The sequence below is a fragment of the Eurosta solidaginis genome, chromosome 2 (genome assembly GCF_040869045.1).
Source record: "Eurosta solidaginis isolate ZX-2024a chromosome 2, ASM4086904v1, whole genome shotgun sequence".
NCBI classification, from domain to species: domain Eukaryota; kingdom Metazoa; phylum Arthropoda; class Insecta; order Diptera; family Tephritidae; genus Eurosta; species Eurosta solidaginis.
Window position 1 is genome coordinate 239,710,645 of NC_090320.1, and position 19,884 is coordinate 239,730,528.

Here is a 19,884-nt window from a genome sequence, read left to right on the forward strand (position 1 = left end):
CCGAAGTCAAGTCCATTCCGACAGCAGTAATAATCAATTCCCGTTGCTCAGCATCACAGTCCATCCCGACAACTGCTTTAATAATATATATACATAGTTTATAATATAATTTTGTTCAGTTTGTATGCTTCTGTAATTAATCTGTAATCCGTATCTATATTTTAGTCTGATTAATTGTTAAATTTGTAGACTATTAAATAAATAAATCGCCGCGTCGCATAGTGCTGAGTGTGAATTGCTCCATAGCAGCAGTGGGCACCACTACTTTTACACGGTTACGAAATTGAGAATGTGTTAGCATCAACGAACGCGTAGCAAGTAAGAAAGCAAAATCAATTATTAAGGGCCGTTTTCTCATCCACCCAATAAAGCTTAATTAACTTACCGGGCAGATAAACAATTCCTCACTTTCTATCAGTAAACTATTTTGTGGACTTGGGTGTAACGATAGATACTAAACTTAGTTTCAACCTTGATATTGTAACGAATTTAGTGCAATTCCGCTTATTTGCAATCTTCTACTAACGTTCGTATCGCTAAACTGTTGAATAAATAACTCTAATATTCAATAATGCAAAATGGCCTTTATTAAAGTACAGCACAATAACACTGATACTTCACAACCAATAGCTTGCTTAAATCAAACTGATTTACGATTGCTCAGCTTGCGCTCTTTTATACTCTTCGGCTTCCTCGTTCGCAAACTTCTAGGCGTTTCTTCTTCTAGAATTTACTACTCAGTTACCACCTATAAAATTACCAGCTATAAACTACAGATGCACGTTTATAGCTTCTCGCATAGCAATATGCGCGTGTTTATGTGAGTAATGATTGCATACTTTTGTGAGTTATCTCAGATATATGCATGTGTTTGTGGATATCTCTCCGCTTCTTGTATGTACATATGTGTAGACATAATGATTGATTTGTTTATGTAGATACAAGTGACTGCTTAGTATCGGCTTATAGATGATAGTATGCCTTAATGTTGCTAATATTCGTCACACTGCCCTCGACCTAAGTCTGATCGTCCCGATCAGACAAATTTCCTGATCTAAACGCCGCTAGCATCTCCAAATGAACCACGCTTTTATTTCGTGGTTTCCCCAATGGTTTGTATGCGGTAGATGGTATCACTGATCTTCTTCACAACATTGTACGGGCCTTCCCAACTGCACCGAAATTTGGATGGAACACCTTTCCGCCGGTGAGGGTTGTATAACAGTACCAAATCTCCCTTCAAGAAGCCTTCCGAATTTTTGTTCTCGTCGTACCTGTGTTTTACTACTCATTATCCTGGTTCGTTCCCTCACACTGTTGTTTGGCCAATGATCTACTTCGTAGAGCTTGCGCTTGACGGATTGACGTCGCATAATCAGTATCATTCCCACGTTTCACAACAGTAGTGCGCCCTGGCTTGAAACTACCCTGGCATTCTTTCTGGGAAATTCTTTCCTTCGTTTTTGTGCGTCCATTTGGTTTTGTCAATGCCTATTTTTCTCTCGCAGGTACTTTCGATTTCGCTTTATTTGGCCCACTCGATCCATCAATCTTTACTTTTGACCTTCGTGGTCTTTGTCGAGTTTTCACCAGTACTCGATTACTGCTGAACCCTTTCTCCAAACTGACGTCAAGTGGCATATTCTGGTTCTTATAACGCATAACCCTTCTCTGCATATCGATCCTGATGTCGTGGTCAACGAAGAAGTCCACTCCCAATATGACTTCATCAACAATCTCCAACAACGAATTTGTGTAGAACCATGACCTTCCCAATTAAGACCTCACAGATCAATTCTCCCCGGACTTGGTTATACTCGCCAGTGACCGTACGCAACCTTGCTCCAGGTAATGGCTTTACTCTCCTGTTGACCAAATCAGATCGAGTCAAGGAATGAGATGCGCCCATATCTGCAGTCAGTACACGTTCTTTGCCATCCACATTCCCTCTGACGGTAAGACTGCTCGAGTTTCTTCCAATTTTGCCTTATCGTCATTCCTTTTATAAGAACTAAGAGATGATCCACTTCTCTGCGATAATTTTTTCGGTGGCTCTGGTACTGGTCGTGTCAGATCGTGTGCGTATGGAGCAGAAGAAGTTTCAAAATCAGGATATTCGATAGGTTTTGCATTTTTACCTCTACATCTTTTACTCGGATTCACAATGCAAAAGTAGCAGTCTTTAACGTGGTCTTTTGGTTCTCGCCAAATTTTCGGTGTTGCAAATTTTATAGATCTTTTCTCACCTCGATACCAAGCTAAAATATAGAAAGAGAAATCAATATGTCTACTTTATTTAATTTATTATTTAAATAAAATTAGAAACATCTTTTACAATAACTACAAGCAACATGTGGTGCCTATGTCTTGTATTGATTCAAAAAGGGCAGCTTCGTAGACTTCACAGAGGATGAGAGATGTATTTAATTCATATTTTATATCTCGAACTTTCATAAATTTCCCACATATATAGAAAAAACCACCAGTTTCATATATGTGACCCGGCCTATGAAAAGGTGGCTTATGACTCAAAAAACATTTTTCCACCTTTTTCTGATTTCGATAGTTTTTGAGACGCTCTTTCACGTGGTGAAAACTAGAAAGTCCTAACTTGCTTAGAAGTGTTCTGGAGATGATATTTTCATCCACTTCCATTTGATCTTCAGCTTGAAACAATGCTTATAGTTCGTCTTCGTATTTGATACCAACATCATCTAAAGAATCATCATCATTCTCTTCGTTTTCACAGAAATATGTTTGAAAAACCTAGCTAAATTCTTCGACAGACATTATTCACAAGCGACACACGTCCTACTCGTTCAGCATTGCTTTTAAATCTGAGCACTCACACGATTTTTTTTCGGTCAGAAACTGGTTTGTGCTTTGCATTGAAAAAAACATCGCTATTTATATACACACACGAACTTTATTTATGCTCTTTTGCCTTTTTGGTTGCCTTTTGGGCATGACTGTTCATAATGCAAAAGAAAAACTACTAAGAAACTGAAGAAATGCATTGTTTATCTTTAACAGCTGTTTCTCGCAATTTGTTTTTTGAGTCATAAGCGACCTTTTCATAGGCTGGGTCACATATACACTTTCGCGACGACATTTTAGGTTATTCTAGATTTGTCAAAACACCTCTAGCGCCATGAGTCTTGTTACTATAACTATTACGAAAGCAAACTTTATACCGAAAAAAGGTATTTTCTCCTCGTTTTTGTTTATAATAAAACAGAAAATCGTGAAATAAACTTTAGGACAAAGAACAAAATTTTCTTTGTAGAATCATGTTATCGAAGGGAAAAATTTATACAGGAAATCTACTACCGATTAACAGTTATTAAGATAGTCTCGTTATATGTATGTAAACTAGGTCTTAGAGGTCAGTCATGAACACTTCGCAGGCTAAGAAAATACGAACAATTATTAAAAAAAACCGATTCCTCGCTACTTAAGAGAAGATCATTTAAATCGATCAAAAATCGCATAGAAATGCAGTTCTAATACCCGCTAAGTTAGTTTCGTATTATGAGTTCAGTAAACGTAGTCAACAAATCGTAAACGTCACAAATTTTTATTCGATCGCAAAAACACGTTCGGGTCCGTGACATTTAATTGTCAAATTAAAATCCGACAATAATCAATTAAAAACAGTCAAAAATTTCGCTACTATGCTGAACGAACATCATAATACCCTGTTGCAGGCATTAATTGTAGACCATAACTTTTTTTTTTATCTATTTAAAATAAAAAACAAGTAAAACGTATCAAATTTACTACAATGAATATGAAATGAACAAGTAATATAAGTTTTTTTTGCTTTTTTTCTGATTTGAAAATATTATTTAGCCCTAGTTTTAGAAAATTTATATACCTCGATATTTTTGTTTACCTAATTCAATTGAAATATTTTCGCGCCTAGCATAAGTTCTTTTTGTATTAAAAAATGTTTTGTTAACAAATCCATGATCATTGAATCCATGCAATAAATTAGTTTTAATATTATTTTGTACTATTGAATTTATAATTAATCTTATTTTGTAAAACTTATGTTATATTTTTTGAAATAAAAAACTTCCGCTTCCTTTAAGTTTAACTTCTTTTTAAACGGTTTTATTTAGGTTAACTTGACAGGCTGAACAGCACTTTTTTGTAATTGAAATTTAAGTAACTTCCCGATAAGCTACAAGCTTGAAACTTGGAATATAGTTCAGAACCCGATGACAATGCAATAATAAAAGAAAAATCTCCGCTAGGTGGCGGAAGGATCGAGATGTTCACAAAAATCGTATTTGTGGTCCGATTTGGCTCAAATTTGGAACACATAATACATACAAGAATAGAAAGCGACCTATGAAAAAATCGCCGCTAGGTGGCGCAAGGATCGAGATATTCACAACAATCGTATTTGTGATCCGATTTGGCTCATATTTGGAACACATAATACATACAAGAATAGAAAGCGACCTATGGAAAATATCGCCGCTAGTTGGCGCAAGGATCGAGATATTCACAAAAATCGTATGTGTGGTCCGATTTGGCTCATATTTCGAACAAATATTCCATTCAGTCTGGTAGAAGTGACATCAAAATATTTTGGAGTTGGAGGAGGGACAAGCCGCAGAGTCGAGTAGTCTTTGGAAGGATTATGTATTGAGGACGTAGATTGAAACAAATTGTCAGGAAAGAGTCCTTGTAATAATGAGTCACTAAATGAACTAAATAGAATGAAAAATAATAGGCAATTAAATAAAGACTAAAAACTTGAAAAAAAAAAACAAATAAAAGAAAATTTTAAGTTAAAGGTTTTATCGAAAACAATACTTACATGAAGTAATAATAATACTAGAAAAAATAATTAGGTATGTCCTAGTACTAATCATCGCACACCTCATCAATGTAGGGCATAAGTAAGACCAACTGAACCTTAATCAGGTTATGCTACGCCTCACATTTTTAGAAATTTCACGCGCCCAACCCTTTTATTTAATTGTCTGATCAACGCCCTAGATTGATGAGGAGTGTGATGACTAGTACCTAGGACCTACCTAATTATTTTTTAGATTTTAGTATTATTATTACTTCATGTAAGTATTGTTTTCAATAAAACCGTTTGACTTAAAATTTTTTTTTAATTATTTCATTAATTACTACTGTCAACTTGTCAACACTCAATAAACATTTGGGTTTGAGTCACATCAAAGCTCAAGTTCATAACTCTCATACTTCTCAAATTTCAAGCGTTTTTTTTCAACAATTTCTCAACTTGAGGGTCATAGCGTTCTTAACAAATAGAGCATTTGCTTATAACTATGGCCAAAAATGCGGTTTCTCAAATTGACTGTTATAAAGATTCCAATGTGAGATATCAACTTGAGAAATGTGCTGGATATAGATTTGAGAACTAAAATTTTTTTTAAGGGTCGAGAATAGTTTGAAAATGATGCTGAAGTTCAACTTGAGAACTATACATTTCAGCTTGAGACCTTTGAAGTTGGAAAATAATTGGAGAACGATGTTTGATATCAACGTGAGAGCTATATATTTCTCGTAGACTGGATACATTTTTTTTCGATGTTTGTTGAGCATATTCTCTACATAAATAAATCTCTGAGATCTTGCCACACAGACCACGCTGATTTGAAAGTTGGAAAGCACACTTTTTCAATTCGCATCTCTGCTACTTCCTTTAGGAAGTGCTTTATACATCACCACTCCATTTATGTATATAAAAAGAAAGTGACTATTCGACCAAAAAAAATTTGTTATCGCCTCGAATGAAGTAGAAAAAAGTACCAAAAAACGAGAAAAATTTCAGAAGTTTTTGTATTGAATTTTCCGGATGAATAGGGAGGGATAGCCATGCGTGAATACATTAAAAAAAATCGAAAAAAAAAAATCGGGACATTGCCATTTTTCACTCTCTGCTACCTACTTCCAGCTCTACCTTCCCTTTTTATACTCAGCGTGACACCGCCCACTTGTGATAAAATCAATTTTACAAATATTATTAATCATAAATCAAAAATCGTTAAACCTATCGTAACAAAATTCGGCAGAGAGGTTGCTCTTACTATAAGGAATGCTTTGAAGAAAAATTAACGCAATCGGTTAGGACCACGCCCACTTTTATATACAAGATTTTTAAAAGGGAAGTAATTTTCTATGTTTCGGGAGCCATAACTCCAAGAAAAATTAACGGATTGTAATAAAATTGGGTACACAGATTTTCCCTATAGCAGGAAATATTTCTAGAAAAAATGGACGAGATCGGTTAAAGGCCGTAGTCTTAGATATAAAACAAGTTTAAAAGGGTCGTAGATTAGAATAATAACCTATAACTTAGCAAAAAATAGTTTTGAATCAATGATATTTCACTTATCAAGTTTTATTGCAAGAGGAAATGGGGAGCATTTTTTTTAAACGGGCGGTGCCACGTTATGTAGAAAAGTAATTTATCTGAAATGAAATGTGCAATTGAAGCTCACGCTGAGTATATAATGTTCGGTTACACCCGAACTTAGACACCTTTACTTGTTACATCTCTACTTTTGCTACTGCCTCTCCCGTTTCCATTCCTTTTTCGCTCAAACTTTGTTACTTTAAATTTTCTTGTCGCTCTTATACTCTCGCTCTACAATAGAAGTTTGCGAAGAGGCTTTCTTCGAGGAGTATCCTCATTAGCCAGGAAACCTTACGTGTCTTGCAGTTTCACGCTATTACTTCTATGCTAGTGGATGAATGCATTGGTGTCAGTAATATTCTGGAAGCAAAAAAAAAACGAAGTTTTGTCAGGTTAGGTTACCGGGCATCAGGGACATGAAGATAATGAACAGGCAGACTACCTATCCAAGCAGGGGGCTTTAGCAGCATTCTATTGGCCAGAGGTCTTCTGTGGACTCACTAAAGCATACACTATGGAAAGTATAAGTAACGGGAAAACAAAGCAGTTTAGACAACGCTGGATTGAATGCCCGGGGAAGACACAGGCTAACTTGTTTATATTACCAGCAACGTTAGTACCAGCTAAACTCATTAATCTAAGCAGAGAGGACCTACGAACTGTGTTACTTCTACGAACTAGCACCAGGGGCGGATACAGGTCTCCAGATGAGGGGGGGCGATCATGGCCGAAAGCTCAAAATCCATTTTTGCCATGGAAGTCAGTAATATAAATTAATGATTAACTTCAGAACACCATTTTGACATAATTACAAATAAACGTATCGAATTTATCTTTAAGCACTCAAATTAGCTCAACTAATTGAAAGAATTCGAACAAAAAACAATCAAGAAATGATTTTATACAGCTCAAAGGTAGAAGCTAGTTCTTTCTGATAAGAGAGTTTCACTTGTGGCTTTAACTAAGTGGAGTTATTTTGAATCTATATCTATTGCAGCAATCAAAAAAGGAAAAAAAGAGATGAATAATTTGACTTCAGACCCCATTCTTGGAAACGAATGAACTTTTGTTTACAACGAATGAACTTTTGTTTACAATTGAATGAACAGACAGCTGATTTCGAGCCCCATTCCTGGAAATGAATTGAGAGAGAATAAAAGTTTCGTATCAGGTCATCAGTGGCTCTGATATTGCATAAATGAAACGACATATTAGGTGTGTTCCGGAACTTTTATAAAAAAAAATAAAGTTGGTTGGTGATATGAAGAATTTTTTTATGTTTTGCAAGGTCACCATGTTTCAACTATTTTATTCACAAACCATGGCATATCTGCGGCAATAAGCGGAAAAAGCAAAACTCACTTATTTATTATTTACCTTTTTTCGCTAGACAAGCAGACAAAAGAAGATAAGAAATATTTCATTCAATATCAATTTTACGGAAATCTAAAAAATGCATTTCAATTTCTGGCAAATTAAGCACGCCCAATATTTATTCAGGTAGGTCTGGGGGGCGGGGGCGATCGCCGGTTTGCCGAATACTCCAAGGGTTATCAATTCATCTGATTTAGACAGTTCGCAAGTTTAGATAGATAGTTAAGGGTACGACAGTCGTTCCTATTTTAATATTATTTCATATGCCTGTTGAGAATTTGGAATTGACAAAAAATGCGATGAATGAAAATTTGAATATCATCACATGTGGAGTAGCGCTAAACATGTCCTCTCATGCCAACAGTACGCACCGACTTTCCAATTACATTTTGAGAATATTGCTGCTCCTATTAGCCGTTATATGCTAATCGCATACATTTTGAGCATAAAGAAATATCGTACGCGAATAAGGCTACCGTAACAGTTCTTATCAATAACTAATGAGTATACGGCGCACGCTCGATAACGTGAACACTCCAAAACGGGAAGAGGCATTTTTGTGCATTGACTACTCTAAAACGTGAACAAACCCAAAAAGCTCTATAACATGAACAATAAACGTTACAATTATTTGAATGTAGTTTACATTGATCTCAAGTAATTCTGAAATTGGGGAATCCCCTAATTATAAAATAGGCATTTCATTCGTAATTGCATGTAAGGAGTAAAATATTTCAGTCGCGGTTTTGGTTTTGCGAAGAGTGTTTCGTCTTATGTTTTCTGGTGAAAATGAGTTCTAAAAAACCCGTGTACTTGACATTAAAACAAAAGGCTGAAATTCTCGGCTTTTTAAAAAAAGGCTCATCTGCGACGATTTTAGCAAAGAAATATAATGTTGCTAAATCAAAAATTTGTAACATTAAAGCGGAAAATCGAGTGATTTTAAAATGCGTAAACAACACGTATTGTGGACATGGAAAAACAGAAGATACAAAAAAAGATGACTGATTTTTTTTAAATAAAACCATCGTATGACTTAATTTTCTATTAATATGTAACGAAAACAAGAATAAAATGTGAATTTAAATGTGAAAAAATATATTTACTTAGTCTTTTTGGGCATTCCAAAACGTGAACACTTTTGTTAACGTGAACTGCCTTGGTTTGAATTAGTTCACGTTATCGAGCGTGCGCTGTATTGTAATACATACATATATATATGTATATAGCAAGGCCAACTCATGCAACAACAACCACTACCCCCGAAAAGCATTTGCGTTTCAATCAAGTATTAAAGAGATTGAGAGAGAAATGAAAAATTTGGCTCCCATTCGCTCTCCATCATGCAAAGTATGCGTTCTGTTGCTTTTATGTTAAACATTTTTTGTTTGTGGTCTCCCCTTTATTCTTTCTCGTTTTCAACCTTGGAACTGCGTGGTGTAAAGCCTGAACAGGCTGAAAGCGGGGTGTTTTTTAGCTTTTGTTTAACGTACTCTTGTGTTATTGGTGTCCTACAACCAGGCATGCTTAACCAACGAACCGATATCATTTCGTTACGATAATTAACGTTAATAAACGAAACAAAGTCATTTCGTTTCGTTTATTAACGTTAAAAACGTCAAATTAACGAAATGATTTCGTTTCGTTTTCTGCCATATCAAAACGGAATCAAATCGTTTATGTTCATTATTAATTTCAAACTATGCTGGCAAAGCTGATTGATGGCGGAGTCATTAAAGGTGAAAGCAATAGCCAAGCTGATTGTAACTTTTCTCATGAATTTTGACAGTACGAACATTTCTCAGAGTGTTTTTGACATTACCACCAACGAATTACACAAACAAATTATATGGAGTTTGTGTGTGTATGTGCGCTCGTTGTTACCACCTTACGGCTTCACCATGGCTATAGCATTGCCAGCACAATTCAAACATAAAGTATCACGTTTTTGTTAACGGTTTTAACGTTAACGAAAGCTTTTCGTTTCGGTTAAAAACGAGATACAATTTATCTTGATAATTTCTTTATCGATAATATTTCGAAGTATTTCAACGGAAACGGTGGAAATTTTTTGATAAACGATTAGCTTAACGTTAAGGTGCATCCCTGCCTACAACTATACGTATTTGTTTGCTTTGCTGTATTGACTTTTGATTACACAATATTATTGTAGGAAAAAGCATTTAATATGTAAATACTAATTTTATATATTATTCAAACAAACTTATAGAGGATTTAAAATAATCGAAATAAATCCAATATCACCGAAGTGTGTTAACTAATTGATTTATGTTTCCTCTGATTAATCGAAAACGAGTTTATTTCAACTCTAGTGATTAACATAATATTTATTTCTTGGTACAAATAGAATTAAATTTTCAGAGGAACGTGAACTAATCAGCTATTGTAATCCCCGTACTTGCAAACTCCAACTAGTCGTTGTTATTTGATTAATAATATTAATCAATAAATTAGACTTTGGAATCAATTGGAATTATTTTTTACTGATGCGTTAATGTAAGTTAAATAATCTACTTTAATTTTTCGTATGCTGTTTTCTTAATTAGAAAAAATTTCATATATTTTGTAAGATTTGTATTTATTATTTACCCTTACTAGTTTACTCAAACTCAGATTAGTTTAATCCCTAAACAAAATACGCAAAAATTAAACAGAATTCAGCAATTTTATTCAATTATTACTATTTTTTTAATGATTTATCTGGCACAAATATGCTTATAGATTGCAAAATTGATTAACCAAAATTATTTACATATATATATTAGACTGGGTCGATTTATTAACCGATATCGCGCCATCGATTTTTCGATAGGACTTGGGCTCAGGAAAAAAAAAAATTCCACTACGCATACCCAAAGAAATAATTTTCGAGCCTGCGAAATTTCATTTTTTTGTTTTTTACTTTTTTTCGCTTTGGTTTTTAAGGTTTTTTCATGACCTACTAAAAAGTTTTTCATTGGATTGTAAAATTTTCATGTATACCCTGTCCGGGCCAAAAATGTCCGCTAAATACGTTGGCGATATTTAATTTTTTATTATTTTCCGAAAAAAACTGTTCTGTAGGAGTTAAAGTTAAATTAAAATTTTTTAATATCGACTGAACAAAATAAAATAAAATTGTTTCGACTGAAATACATACGCAGTCATATTTTAACTTTTATTTCTACACCTAAAAGTTAAATTTGAGTAAAAAGCAACTTAGTTTTATTTTTTATTTAAAAATAGTTTTTTTGTATGAGTTTTGTTTTCGTGAAATAAATCTTTCTGGATAGTAAAAATATATAAAAATATAGATTATAATGTAAAGCTACTTCTTGGGATTAATTTATTTCTGTTTTAGATTGTGTAGGGGCTGTGCGCTTAATTGATTACATACAATTTTTAATAATCAGATTTTAAATTGCTAAACTAATCTATTGTGGAATAAAGTCGAAGTCTACTTTGATTATTCACTTTTGATTATTCAAAAAGCAAATTTATTGAGTAGTCGCCGCTTTGATTAATCAAAGCGTGAATAAAGTGATTTATCAGATTTCTTGCACCTTCCATTCCTAAACCTATTCCCGCACAGCTTTCACTTATTTGGAATTTTTGAAATCCTTTTTGACATAATTTTGTATAGCTTTAGTTACAAAATTTCATCGCAGTTTTCTTTTCTGAAATTATCGAATATAAAAAGGATAACTTAATCGAGGAACCTCGATATAAATTGTCACTGCTATTTTTGTGTACGCTGCTGTATGCAGGCTTATGATGGATATTCTGACTGGACTCTGCCTTTTAAATTAGGCCTAGTCAGTAAAAGAGATTTGAGGAGGAAACGATCCAGCATAGTATGTGTTCGTGTCCTGCGACTCTAACTATTAGGAGTGGAACAGCTATCAAATTTTGAAGCAGCAAGTGGCTAAGGTCCTATAAAGCTTCTAGTATTTGCCAAGGTAACGGAGTTTTTTTTATAACCCAGCTGATGATTTGTGATAGGGTTTTTCAGTTTGGTCGTTGAGCAAACTTCCGGCAACACTATGGACTTGTTTAGTCTATGTGAGGTCCTCACGAACCGGCTAGTTCAACCTAACCTAACCTAGCTAACTAGCATTTGAGCAAAATGACAAATTTTTACGATTTAAATGATTAGTCGAGCAACTGATGGTTCAATTTAATTGATTAACCGAAAAAGGTCACAGACCGGATTTATGAATCTTAAAACTTTTAATCTTAAGACACTGAATATTTACGTCAATTAGCCTTCAACTAGGTAGGTAGGTAGGTGAAATGGCTGCAACCCTGGTCGCCCAATTAGCTATTTAAAGCCGTTTTGATGCCATGTAACTCGTCTAAAAACCTTCGGAATGTTACGGTCAATATATTACAACCAGCCAGAGTTGTTGATAAAATTAAGAATATTCGGGATCGGTATCACAGATAACCCTCTGAGGTCTTCTAGAAACGGGGTTCCAAGGAACCTTAGCCGGGCTCTAGCAAGAGCCGGGCATTTACACATAAAGTGTTCTACTGTCTCCCTGGCATTTGGATTTTTGCAGCTTCTGCAGTAGTCGTTATACGGAATGCCCATCTTTTCCGCATGCGTACCTACTGCCCAATGACCGGTGCAGACTGCTATCAGTTTGCATGTGTTAGCCCTGGATTTGTTCAGAAGACTTCTCGTCCTATTTCCATCATAGTTTGGCCAAAAGGATTTTGATATTGCACAGGTGGTGATGTTATTCCACTTTGTTTGTGCTTTCTTCAAGTAGAAGCTTTGGATATTCCCCTTGGCTACTGCTAAGGGTATGCCTACTTCGACACTGGTTATTTGCTCGCTCATCTACGATGAGCCCCTGCGTGATAGCTCGTCGGCCTTCTCGTTACCCTCTATCCCCTTATGACCCGGGACCCAGATAACGCGAAGTTCTAGATTAGTGGATAACTGGGATATGAGTCACTTACAAGCCCACACTAATTTTGAGTTAATGTGTGGCGAGGAAAGCGCTTTTATCGCTGCTTGGCTATCCGGCAGGATGCAAACTTTACCAGCTACATTCAAGCCCTCCAGTGATTTGCAGGCTTGTCAAATCGCGAGGATTTCTACTTGAAACACGCTGCAGTGCGATGTGAGTCTGCATGATGCAGACAAATCTAGGGACTCAGCGAAGACTCGGGCCCCCACTCCCGATTCCATCTTGGAGCCGTCAGTGTAGATTTGGATGTCGTCGACCCTTATGCCCGGGTTTCTTTTCCACTCGTTCCTGCTTGGAATGGCAGTATTACAACCGTACTCAAACTTTAGTTTGCGAGGGTAGTAATCTGTCTCGGTACTACATGTACCATCCCGAAGTTTCTGGGCCTTGCTGAGTATCCTTCCAACACCCAGACTCCCTGAGTCTCAGTGCGGTTTGTGACTATGTACAAAGTATATGCAAGTTGATCGGAAGCAGGTGCAAAATGGGATCCAAAGCAGCTGTATGGCAATTGCGTCCGACCCCTATGACACCAACGCACGCAGTGCGCTGGACTTTTTGCAGGCTGGTGATATTGTAGCTCTTACTTAGAGCTTCCCACCAGACTATGGAACCATAGGTAAACACCGGTCACACCACCGCCTCGTACATCCAAAGTACCATGCTTGGCTTGAGTCCCCATTTCTTACCAAACATTGATTTGCAGGCATAGAAGGCGATTCAGATCTTCCGTACCCGCTATTCGATGCATACTTTCCAATTCAACTTGCAGTCAATTGTTAGTCCCAGATACTTCGTACTCGATGACAGGGTTAGTTGCTGGCCGTTTAAGAATGGTAGTCTGAAGGCAGGTGGCTTGTACTGCCTCGTGAAGAGAAGCAGGTCCGTCTTGACGGGATTTAACCTTAGGCCACATCCCTGTGCCCACCTGCTGAGTTTAGCCAAGGCCCTTTCCATGATTTCGCTCATTACGGAGGGGAAAGGACCAGAGACCAAGATCGCCACGTCTTGGGCATACGCCACGATCTTAACCCCCCCTTTCTATTAATTTCTTAACCCATTAAGTCCTGAGCATAGAAGGGCTGGAGCAATTTCAATGAAATTTTCAGTGGCCGTATAAATTGGTCCAATTAAGAATAAAAAACCGAAAAAAATTTGCGGTCCTAACCCGTTGGGGTGGTGGAGCACGTTGCGTACATGCAACGTTAGGCCTTAATGATATACAAATTTTTAATTTTAAGTTCATTTTATTTAAAAAAAATTTATTTCGTTTGTGTGAAAATTCAAAAGCAGTAAATAAAATATATTTATGTTGAAAGTAAATAAAATGTGTTTTAATAATTTGGGAAAAATTTAAACAACGGGACATCAGAACGGACAAGGCGACAGCTGTTTCGATTAAACCTTGTAAATATCTTCACAGCCTTTTCTCCCGGGAGTGGGATTTGAATCCGCACTCCTACGATGGTTGAATTGTTACAAAAGCATTCAGCTACGTCATGGGATAAAGTTTACAACAACTAAAACATGACTGCCTGAATGCGTTTGTAACACTTCAACTCGCGAGAAAAAGCTTTGAAGTGATTTACAAGGTATAATAGAAACAGCTGTCGCCTTGTCCGTCCTGATGTCCCGTTGTTTAAATTTTTCCCAAATTATTAAATAAAAATTATAAATTAAAAATTGCTTTAAATAAATGTTTTCATACATTTAAAAGCAATGAGGTCAGTCCCCGCTTAATTCATAAAAATATGTTTTATTTGTGATATTTCTTAAAAAATTTTGGATGTAGCCCGATTTCACATATATTGCATACATATTTGATTTGATTTGTGCAAGATCGACAGCGTAACGCTTTTCTGTAAAAACAGGTAGGTGAACTAAGCGAGGTTTTTTTGGAGCAGTGTTTGCGTTTAAGCTTCCTTACAGGAGCTTCAGACAAAGTTTCGGCAACAAAAACTCGAAACTATAGCTGTCCCATAATAGGAGCGTTTTCCAGTTTTTTCAACAGACAGTGTATTTTCCTGGCATTCACCATGGCTGAGTCTAGTGCATTTGTGGCCAATACCGTTTTTTTCCACGAATACGAATTCTGTAATTGATCATTGCGTTGTCAAAAAGGTCCACACCACACATGTTTCTATTACAGTCATGTATGGGAAATGGGATCGATATTGCCGTATTTTTTCACCTTTCTATCATATCGATATACTTTATTAGTAGCGCTTTTCTCCAAATGATTGGAAAGAAAAGTCACCGAAAAATTATCATTCCATCATACCGCACTTATTTTATTATTTTTATCGAATGCATCCGCGAGAGTTTTCTTGAATTTTTTAATATCTGTAAGTTCTGCACCACCAGCTCGATTTTCACGCACAGTAACCCATTGTAGTAGTTGAGACATAAACTTAAAAGATGTGAAAAAGTTGTTGGTTTCGCTTACACATGTCAATATTTTCAAGAAATTGTAACACAATAGACTGGCCAAGACATAAGTTTGTATCTCTGATAAATGAAGCCCTGGAATAGGATATAAAAGCAAAACATAGACAAAGATTTGGTTTGGATTTCAAAAACATTTTACATGTATGGCTGGCGAATTATGCTATCATTTGTTCATCTAAGCTCGTAAGGGTTTAGTGTTTCTAAAATTCAGACGGTTACATATTGCACCACCACCGTATTGGTGTGATGGTAGCGTGCTTCGCCTAAGATCCTAGGTTCACACACCTGGCAAAGCAACATCAATTTTAGGAACAAGTTACTTCAATTAGGAGAAAAGTTCACTAAGCGAGGTCGTCCCTCGGCAGTGTTTGACAAGCACTCCGAGTGTATTTCTGCCATGAAAAGCTCGCAGTGAAAACTCATCTGCCTTGTAGATCCCGTTCGGAGTCGGCAAAGAAAAAAGATAAAAAAAAGGTTGAAAAAGAGCACGACGAAATTGGAAGGGGGCCGAGCTTCTCGTCCACATCTTCTGTGTCACTAACTGCATCTACAGTCTCAGGCGGCAGTAATATCATATGAACCGAATCCGCGTTTTTTATATTATTTACGACTTCATCCTCCTCGTCCCATTCATTAACTATATTTTCTATATCTCTTTTAGATAAATATTTTTTAGAAAACATTTTGCAAAGAAAGAACGTCACTCTTTTTCTTAACAGAAAATGTAAATAAACAATATCAGCTGCTCACAAGGCTGAGTGCTGCCGGTTGAAAAAAATGCATAGCGTTAAGTCCTAACGTTGCATTTGCGCAACGTAAACTTTTAATTTAATATATTTGCTATATGTTGCAATATAAAATTTTGCAAAATTAATTTTCACGTAATTTGCTTAGACAAAATACTGTTAACAAGGAGATTTTTTTTACTTTTAAATCGAAAGTATTTTTTAATAATTTAACAAAAAACACCCAAAAAATTGCGGGAATTCAAACGAAAATAAATGTGTATAAATATTTACTAGATTCAAATATAAGTATAACACATTTTAAATAAGTTCAATTTTATTAAATTTTAGTCGTTTTTTCGTTAAATTTTCTTAAAATATGTGTAATATATGCGAAGCCGCAAACGTTGCGCAGACGCAACGTGCCGGGCTTAATGGGTTAAGCTGACTAGTCGGAAACCACATAAATTTAATAATTTAGATTTAATATAATTCATAATAGGCAGTACTTCAACAAATCTTAATGAACCATTTTTTACCTTATTAAAAATTTGTATTAATCCATTAAACGATTTTCATTATTCAAATTATTTGATTAACCGAATAAAGTTACAACACTAAATATCATTTTTAATTTAGAATTATGATTCTTAAAACTATTAATCTTTAGCCACTAAATTGAATATTTATGTAAGTTAGTCTTCAACTGATTTCTATTAACTTTTTAAGTTGATCAATATGAAACCACATAAATTGGATAATTTAAATTTTATTTAACTTATAACTGACTAAAAGTCAGCATATGAGAAAAATTAGTAAATTCTGAGCAACCATTTTTTAAATTATTAAACATTTTGATTAATCAATCCAACGATTAATCAAACAATTGATTATTTATCTAAATTGATTAACTAAATAAAGGTACAACTCTAGATATTATTCTTTATTCGGATTAATGATTCGTAAAAATTTTAATCTTTAGTCACTAGATTGGATATTTGTGTCAGTTAGTCTTCAATTAATTTCTTAAACTGATTAATCAGGATACAAAATAAATATTAAAGAATATACATAAATGTATATTAGAGTAGGGCTTTCAATTATTTAGTCTCATACCACAAATTAAATAAAGTCTTAAATTGTATGTAATGCATTACCTTTAACAAATTTTGTTATTGATAGAAAACCACATAAATTGAATAATTAAAATTTAATATAATTAATAACTGACTAAAACCATTTTTTAAATTATTAAAATTTCGAATAATCTGTTAAACGATTAATCGAACAATTGATTAATCAAATAAATCTACAACGCTCGGTATTTTTCTTCATTCGGATTTATGATTCTTAAAACTTTCAATCATTAATTTAAATTTTGTATAATTCACAACTGACTAAATATAAATTGAGTAGAGCTTTCGATTTAAGAAGAAAATATTTAATCTCATACATACCACAAATTAAATAAAGTCTTGAATTGTATGCATTACCATTACCATTCTTGTGCATTTCATCCACCGCGGTTATTCGTGCACCCCATGAGCTCTATTTTTATATTTGAACGTTGAAGTGCGTCTTTTTGTGTTGCGTACATTCACCTCGTTCGTAAAGGGAGGACGTATTGTTGCATATTACGTATACCACATAGTGGGCATAAGGAAACTAAGATGTGAAAAATAAAGCGAACATTTTAAAATATAAATGGCGCAATTGCTACATAAATATAGGAACAAAATTAAAGAAAAAAAATATATTTTCTATAACTTTGAAGCTCCGATGGCGATCAAGCGCGAATAAGTCGATTGATAAAGAATCTATGTATGTATTGTATGTATATGAGTAAATTTGTATTTATACGAGTATTAAAAGAAGTGGCATATTTATACCACGAACTGTGGTTGAGTGTATGCTGAAGAATTTAGCAACAAATGAAATAAATTAAAATAGGATTAAAAACCAGTAAGGAAGGCTAAGTTCGGGTGTAACCGAACATTACATACTCTGCTGAGACCTTTGGAGACAAAATTGTCTTTTTCATGGACACATACAAATGGCAATACTAAAAAGTGGAGCAACTTGCCTTTGCTATCTTTCTTCAGCTATAAATTCGTTTTATTTGAATATTTTTTTTTAAATATGGAAATTTGGTTAAATTTGAACGTATTTCTTTATAATATTTTTTTTTAAATTACCCCTGAAATATAACTCTGGAATGTGTTTGTATGACATGGGTATCAAATTAAAGGTATTAATGAATATTTTTAAAAGGTAGTGGCCCTTAGTTGTATATGTGAAGGCCTTTTCAAAATATCGACCAAAATGTGGAACAGGGTGACCCAGAACATCATTTGTCGGGTGCCGCTAATTTATTTATATATGTAATACCACGAACAGTATTCCTGCCATGATTCCAAGGCCTTTTGATTTCACCCTGCAGAACTTTTTCATTTTCTTCTACTTAATATGGGAGGTGTCACACCCATTTTACACAGTTTTTTCTAAAGTTATATTTTCCGTCAAAAAACCAATGCAATCACCATGTTTCATCCCTATTTTCATATTTGGTATAGATGGCATTTGTTTAATTTTTCGATATCGAAAACGTGGGCGTGGTCATAGTCGGATTTCGCCCATCTATATATATAAAAAGAAGTGTACATTTTGATTGTCACTCCATAACTCGAGAACGGCTCGACAGATTGCCATAAAATTTTTAGGAAAGATATAGGAAGGAGAGATGATGGGTAGTTGATTTTGAAATCCCAAATCGCTTTAGCCATATATATATAAAAATCAAATTCTGTGTGTGTGTGTTCGCTATGGAAACGTATTTCCCACACATCAATCATCACAAAATTTTGGTTATGGGTTCCTTCGATCAACGGGAAGGTTTTAGGCTAAAAATAATTTCGAAATATAAAAGGGGCGTGGCACCTCCCATACAAATGGAATCTTTGGTACTGCATACCTTTGAAGGTATACATGCCAGATCATTGAAATTCAATGAGGAGTTATATGAGGTCAATCCCTAACACCACCAAGAAAATGCGGAATTTGGAGAAAGGGGGCGTGGCACCTCCCATACAAATGGAATCTTTAGTAATGCATAACTTTGAAGGTATACATGCCAGAACATTTAAATTCAGTAAGGAGTTATATGAGGTCAATCCCTAACTCCACCAAGAAAATGCGGAACTGGGAAAAAGGGGGCGTGGAACCTCCCATTCAAATGGAATCTTTGGTACTGCATTACTTTGAAGGTATACATGCCAGAACATTGAAATTCAGTAAGGAGTTATTTGAGGTCAATCCTTAACACCACCAAGAAAATATGGAATTGGGAAAAAGGGGGCGTGGCACCTCCCATACAAATGGAATATATTATACTGCATATATCTGGATGTCGTAATGGTAGGATAATTAAAATTGGTAAGGAGCTATGTGACGTTAAGTCCCAAAACCTCCAGTAAAATGTGGAATTGGGAAAAACTATGGCTGCCGTACAAACTTAAGTTATTTTAACACATAAAGTTTGACTGCATTGTTGAGTTTAGCTGTTATGCCTTTTGGACGTTTAGTAATCTGCCGCTGTTAAAAAAAATTGTTTAGCTTCAGTCTATCTACATCTTCTATAAAAATCAAATTCTGTGTGTGTGTTCCCTATGAAAACGTGTTTGCTATACTCCGATCATCACCAAATTTTGGCTCGAGGTTCCTTCGATCAAGACGAAAGTTTTTCATATTTCAGAATTAAGAATTTTAAATTTAAATGTTTTTGTTTTTTGGCTATGCGAAAGAACTATCTTAGCTCCCAAAAATGATCATGTTAACAAAATCAATGATCGCTTTCAAAATCAATTTCCTGGTGAAGTGACGAAATATAAATCGATCGACACAGTTACAGATGAAAATAAAATTGTGAATTATCCAAATGAATTTCTATACTCCT

The 19,884-nt window shown here is 35.0% G+C and overlaps 2 protein-coding genes across 3 annotated transcripts in view; one reads left to right on the forward strand and one right to left on the reverse strand.

Annotated features, from left to right (window-relative positions):
* Trpgamma (Transient receptor potential cation channel gamma) overlaps positions 1–19,884 on the reverse strand; it is a 362,261-nt gene that overhangs the window by 267,824 nt on the left and 74,553 nt on the right. Inside the window, exon 2 of the mRNA XM_067767341.1 lies at positions 17,432–17,597. Within this exon, the coding sequence (XP_067623442.1) occupies positions 17,432–17,449 (18 nt within the window). The 5' untranslated portion in view covers positions 17,450–17,597. The remainder of the gene's footprint in view (positions 1–17,431; positions 17,598–19,884) is intronic.
* The window catches only part of grp (serine/threonine-protein kinase grp), a 138,553-nt gene that overhangs the window by 19,729 nt on the left and 98,940 nt on the right, over positions 1–19,884 (forward strand). The window lies entirely within an intron of this gene.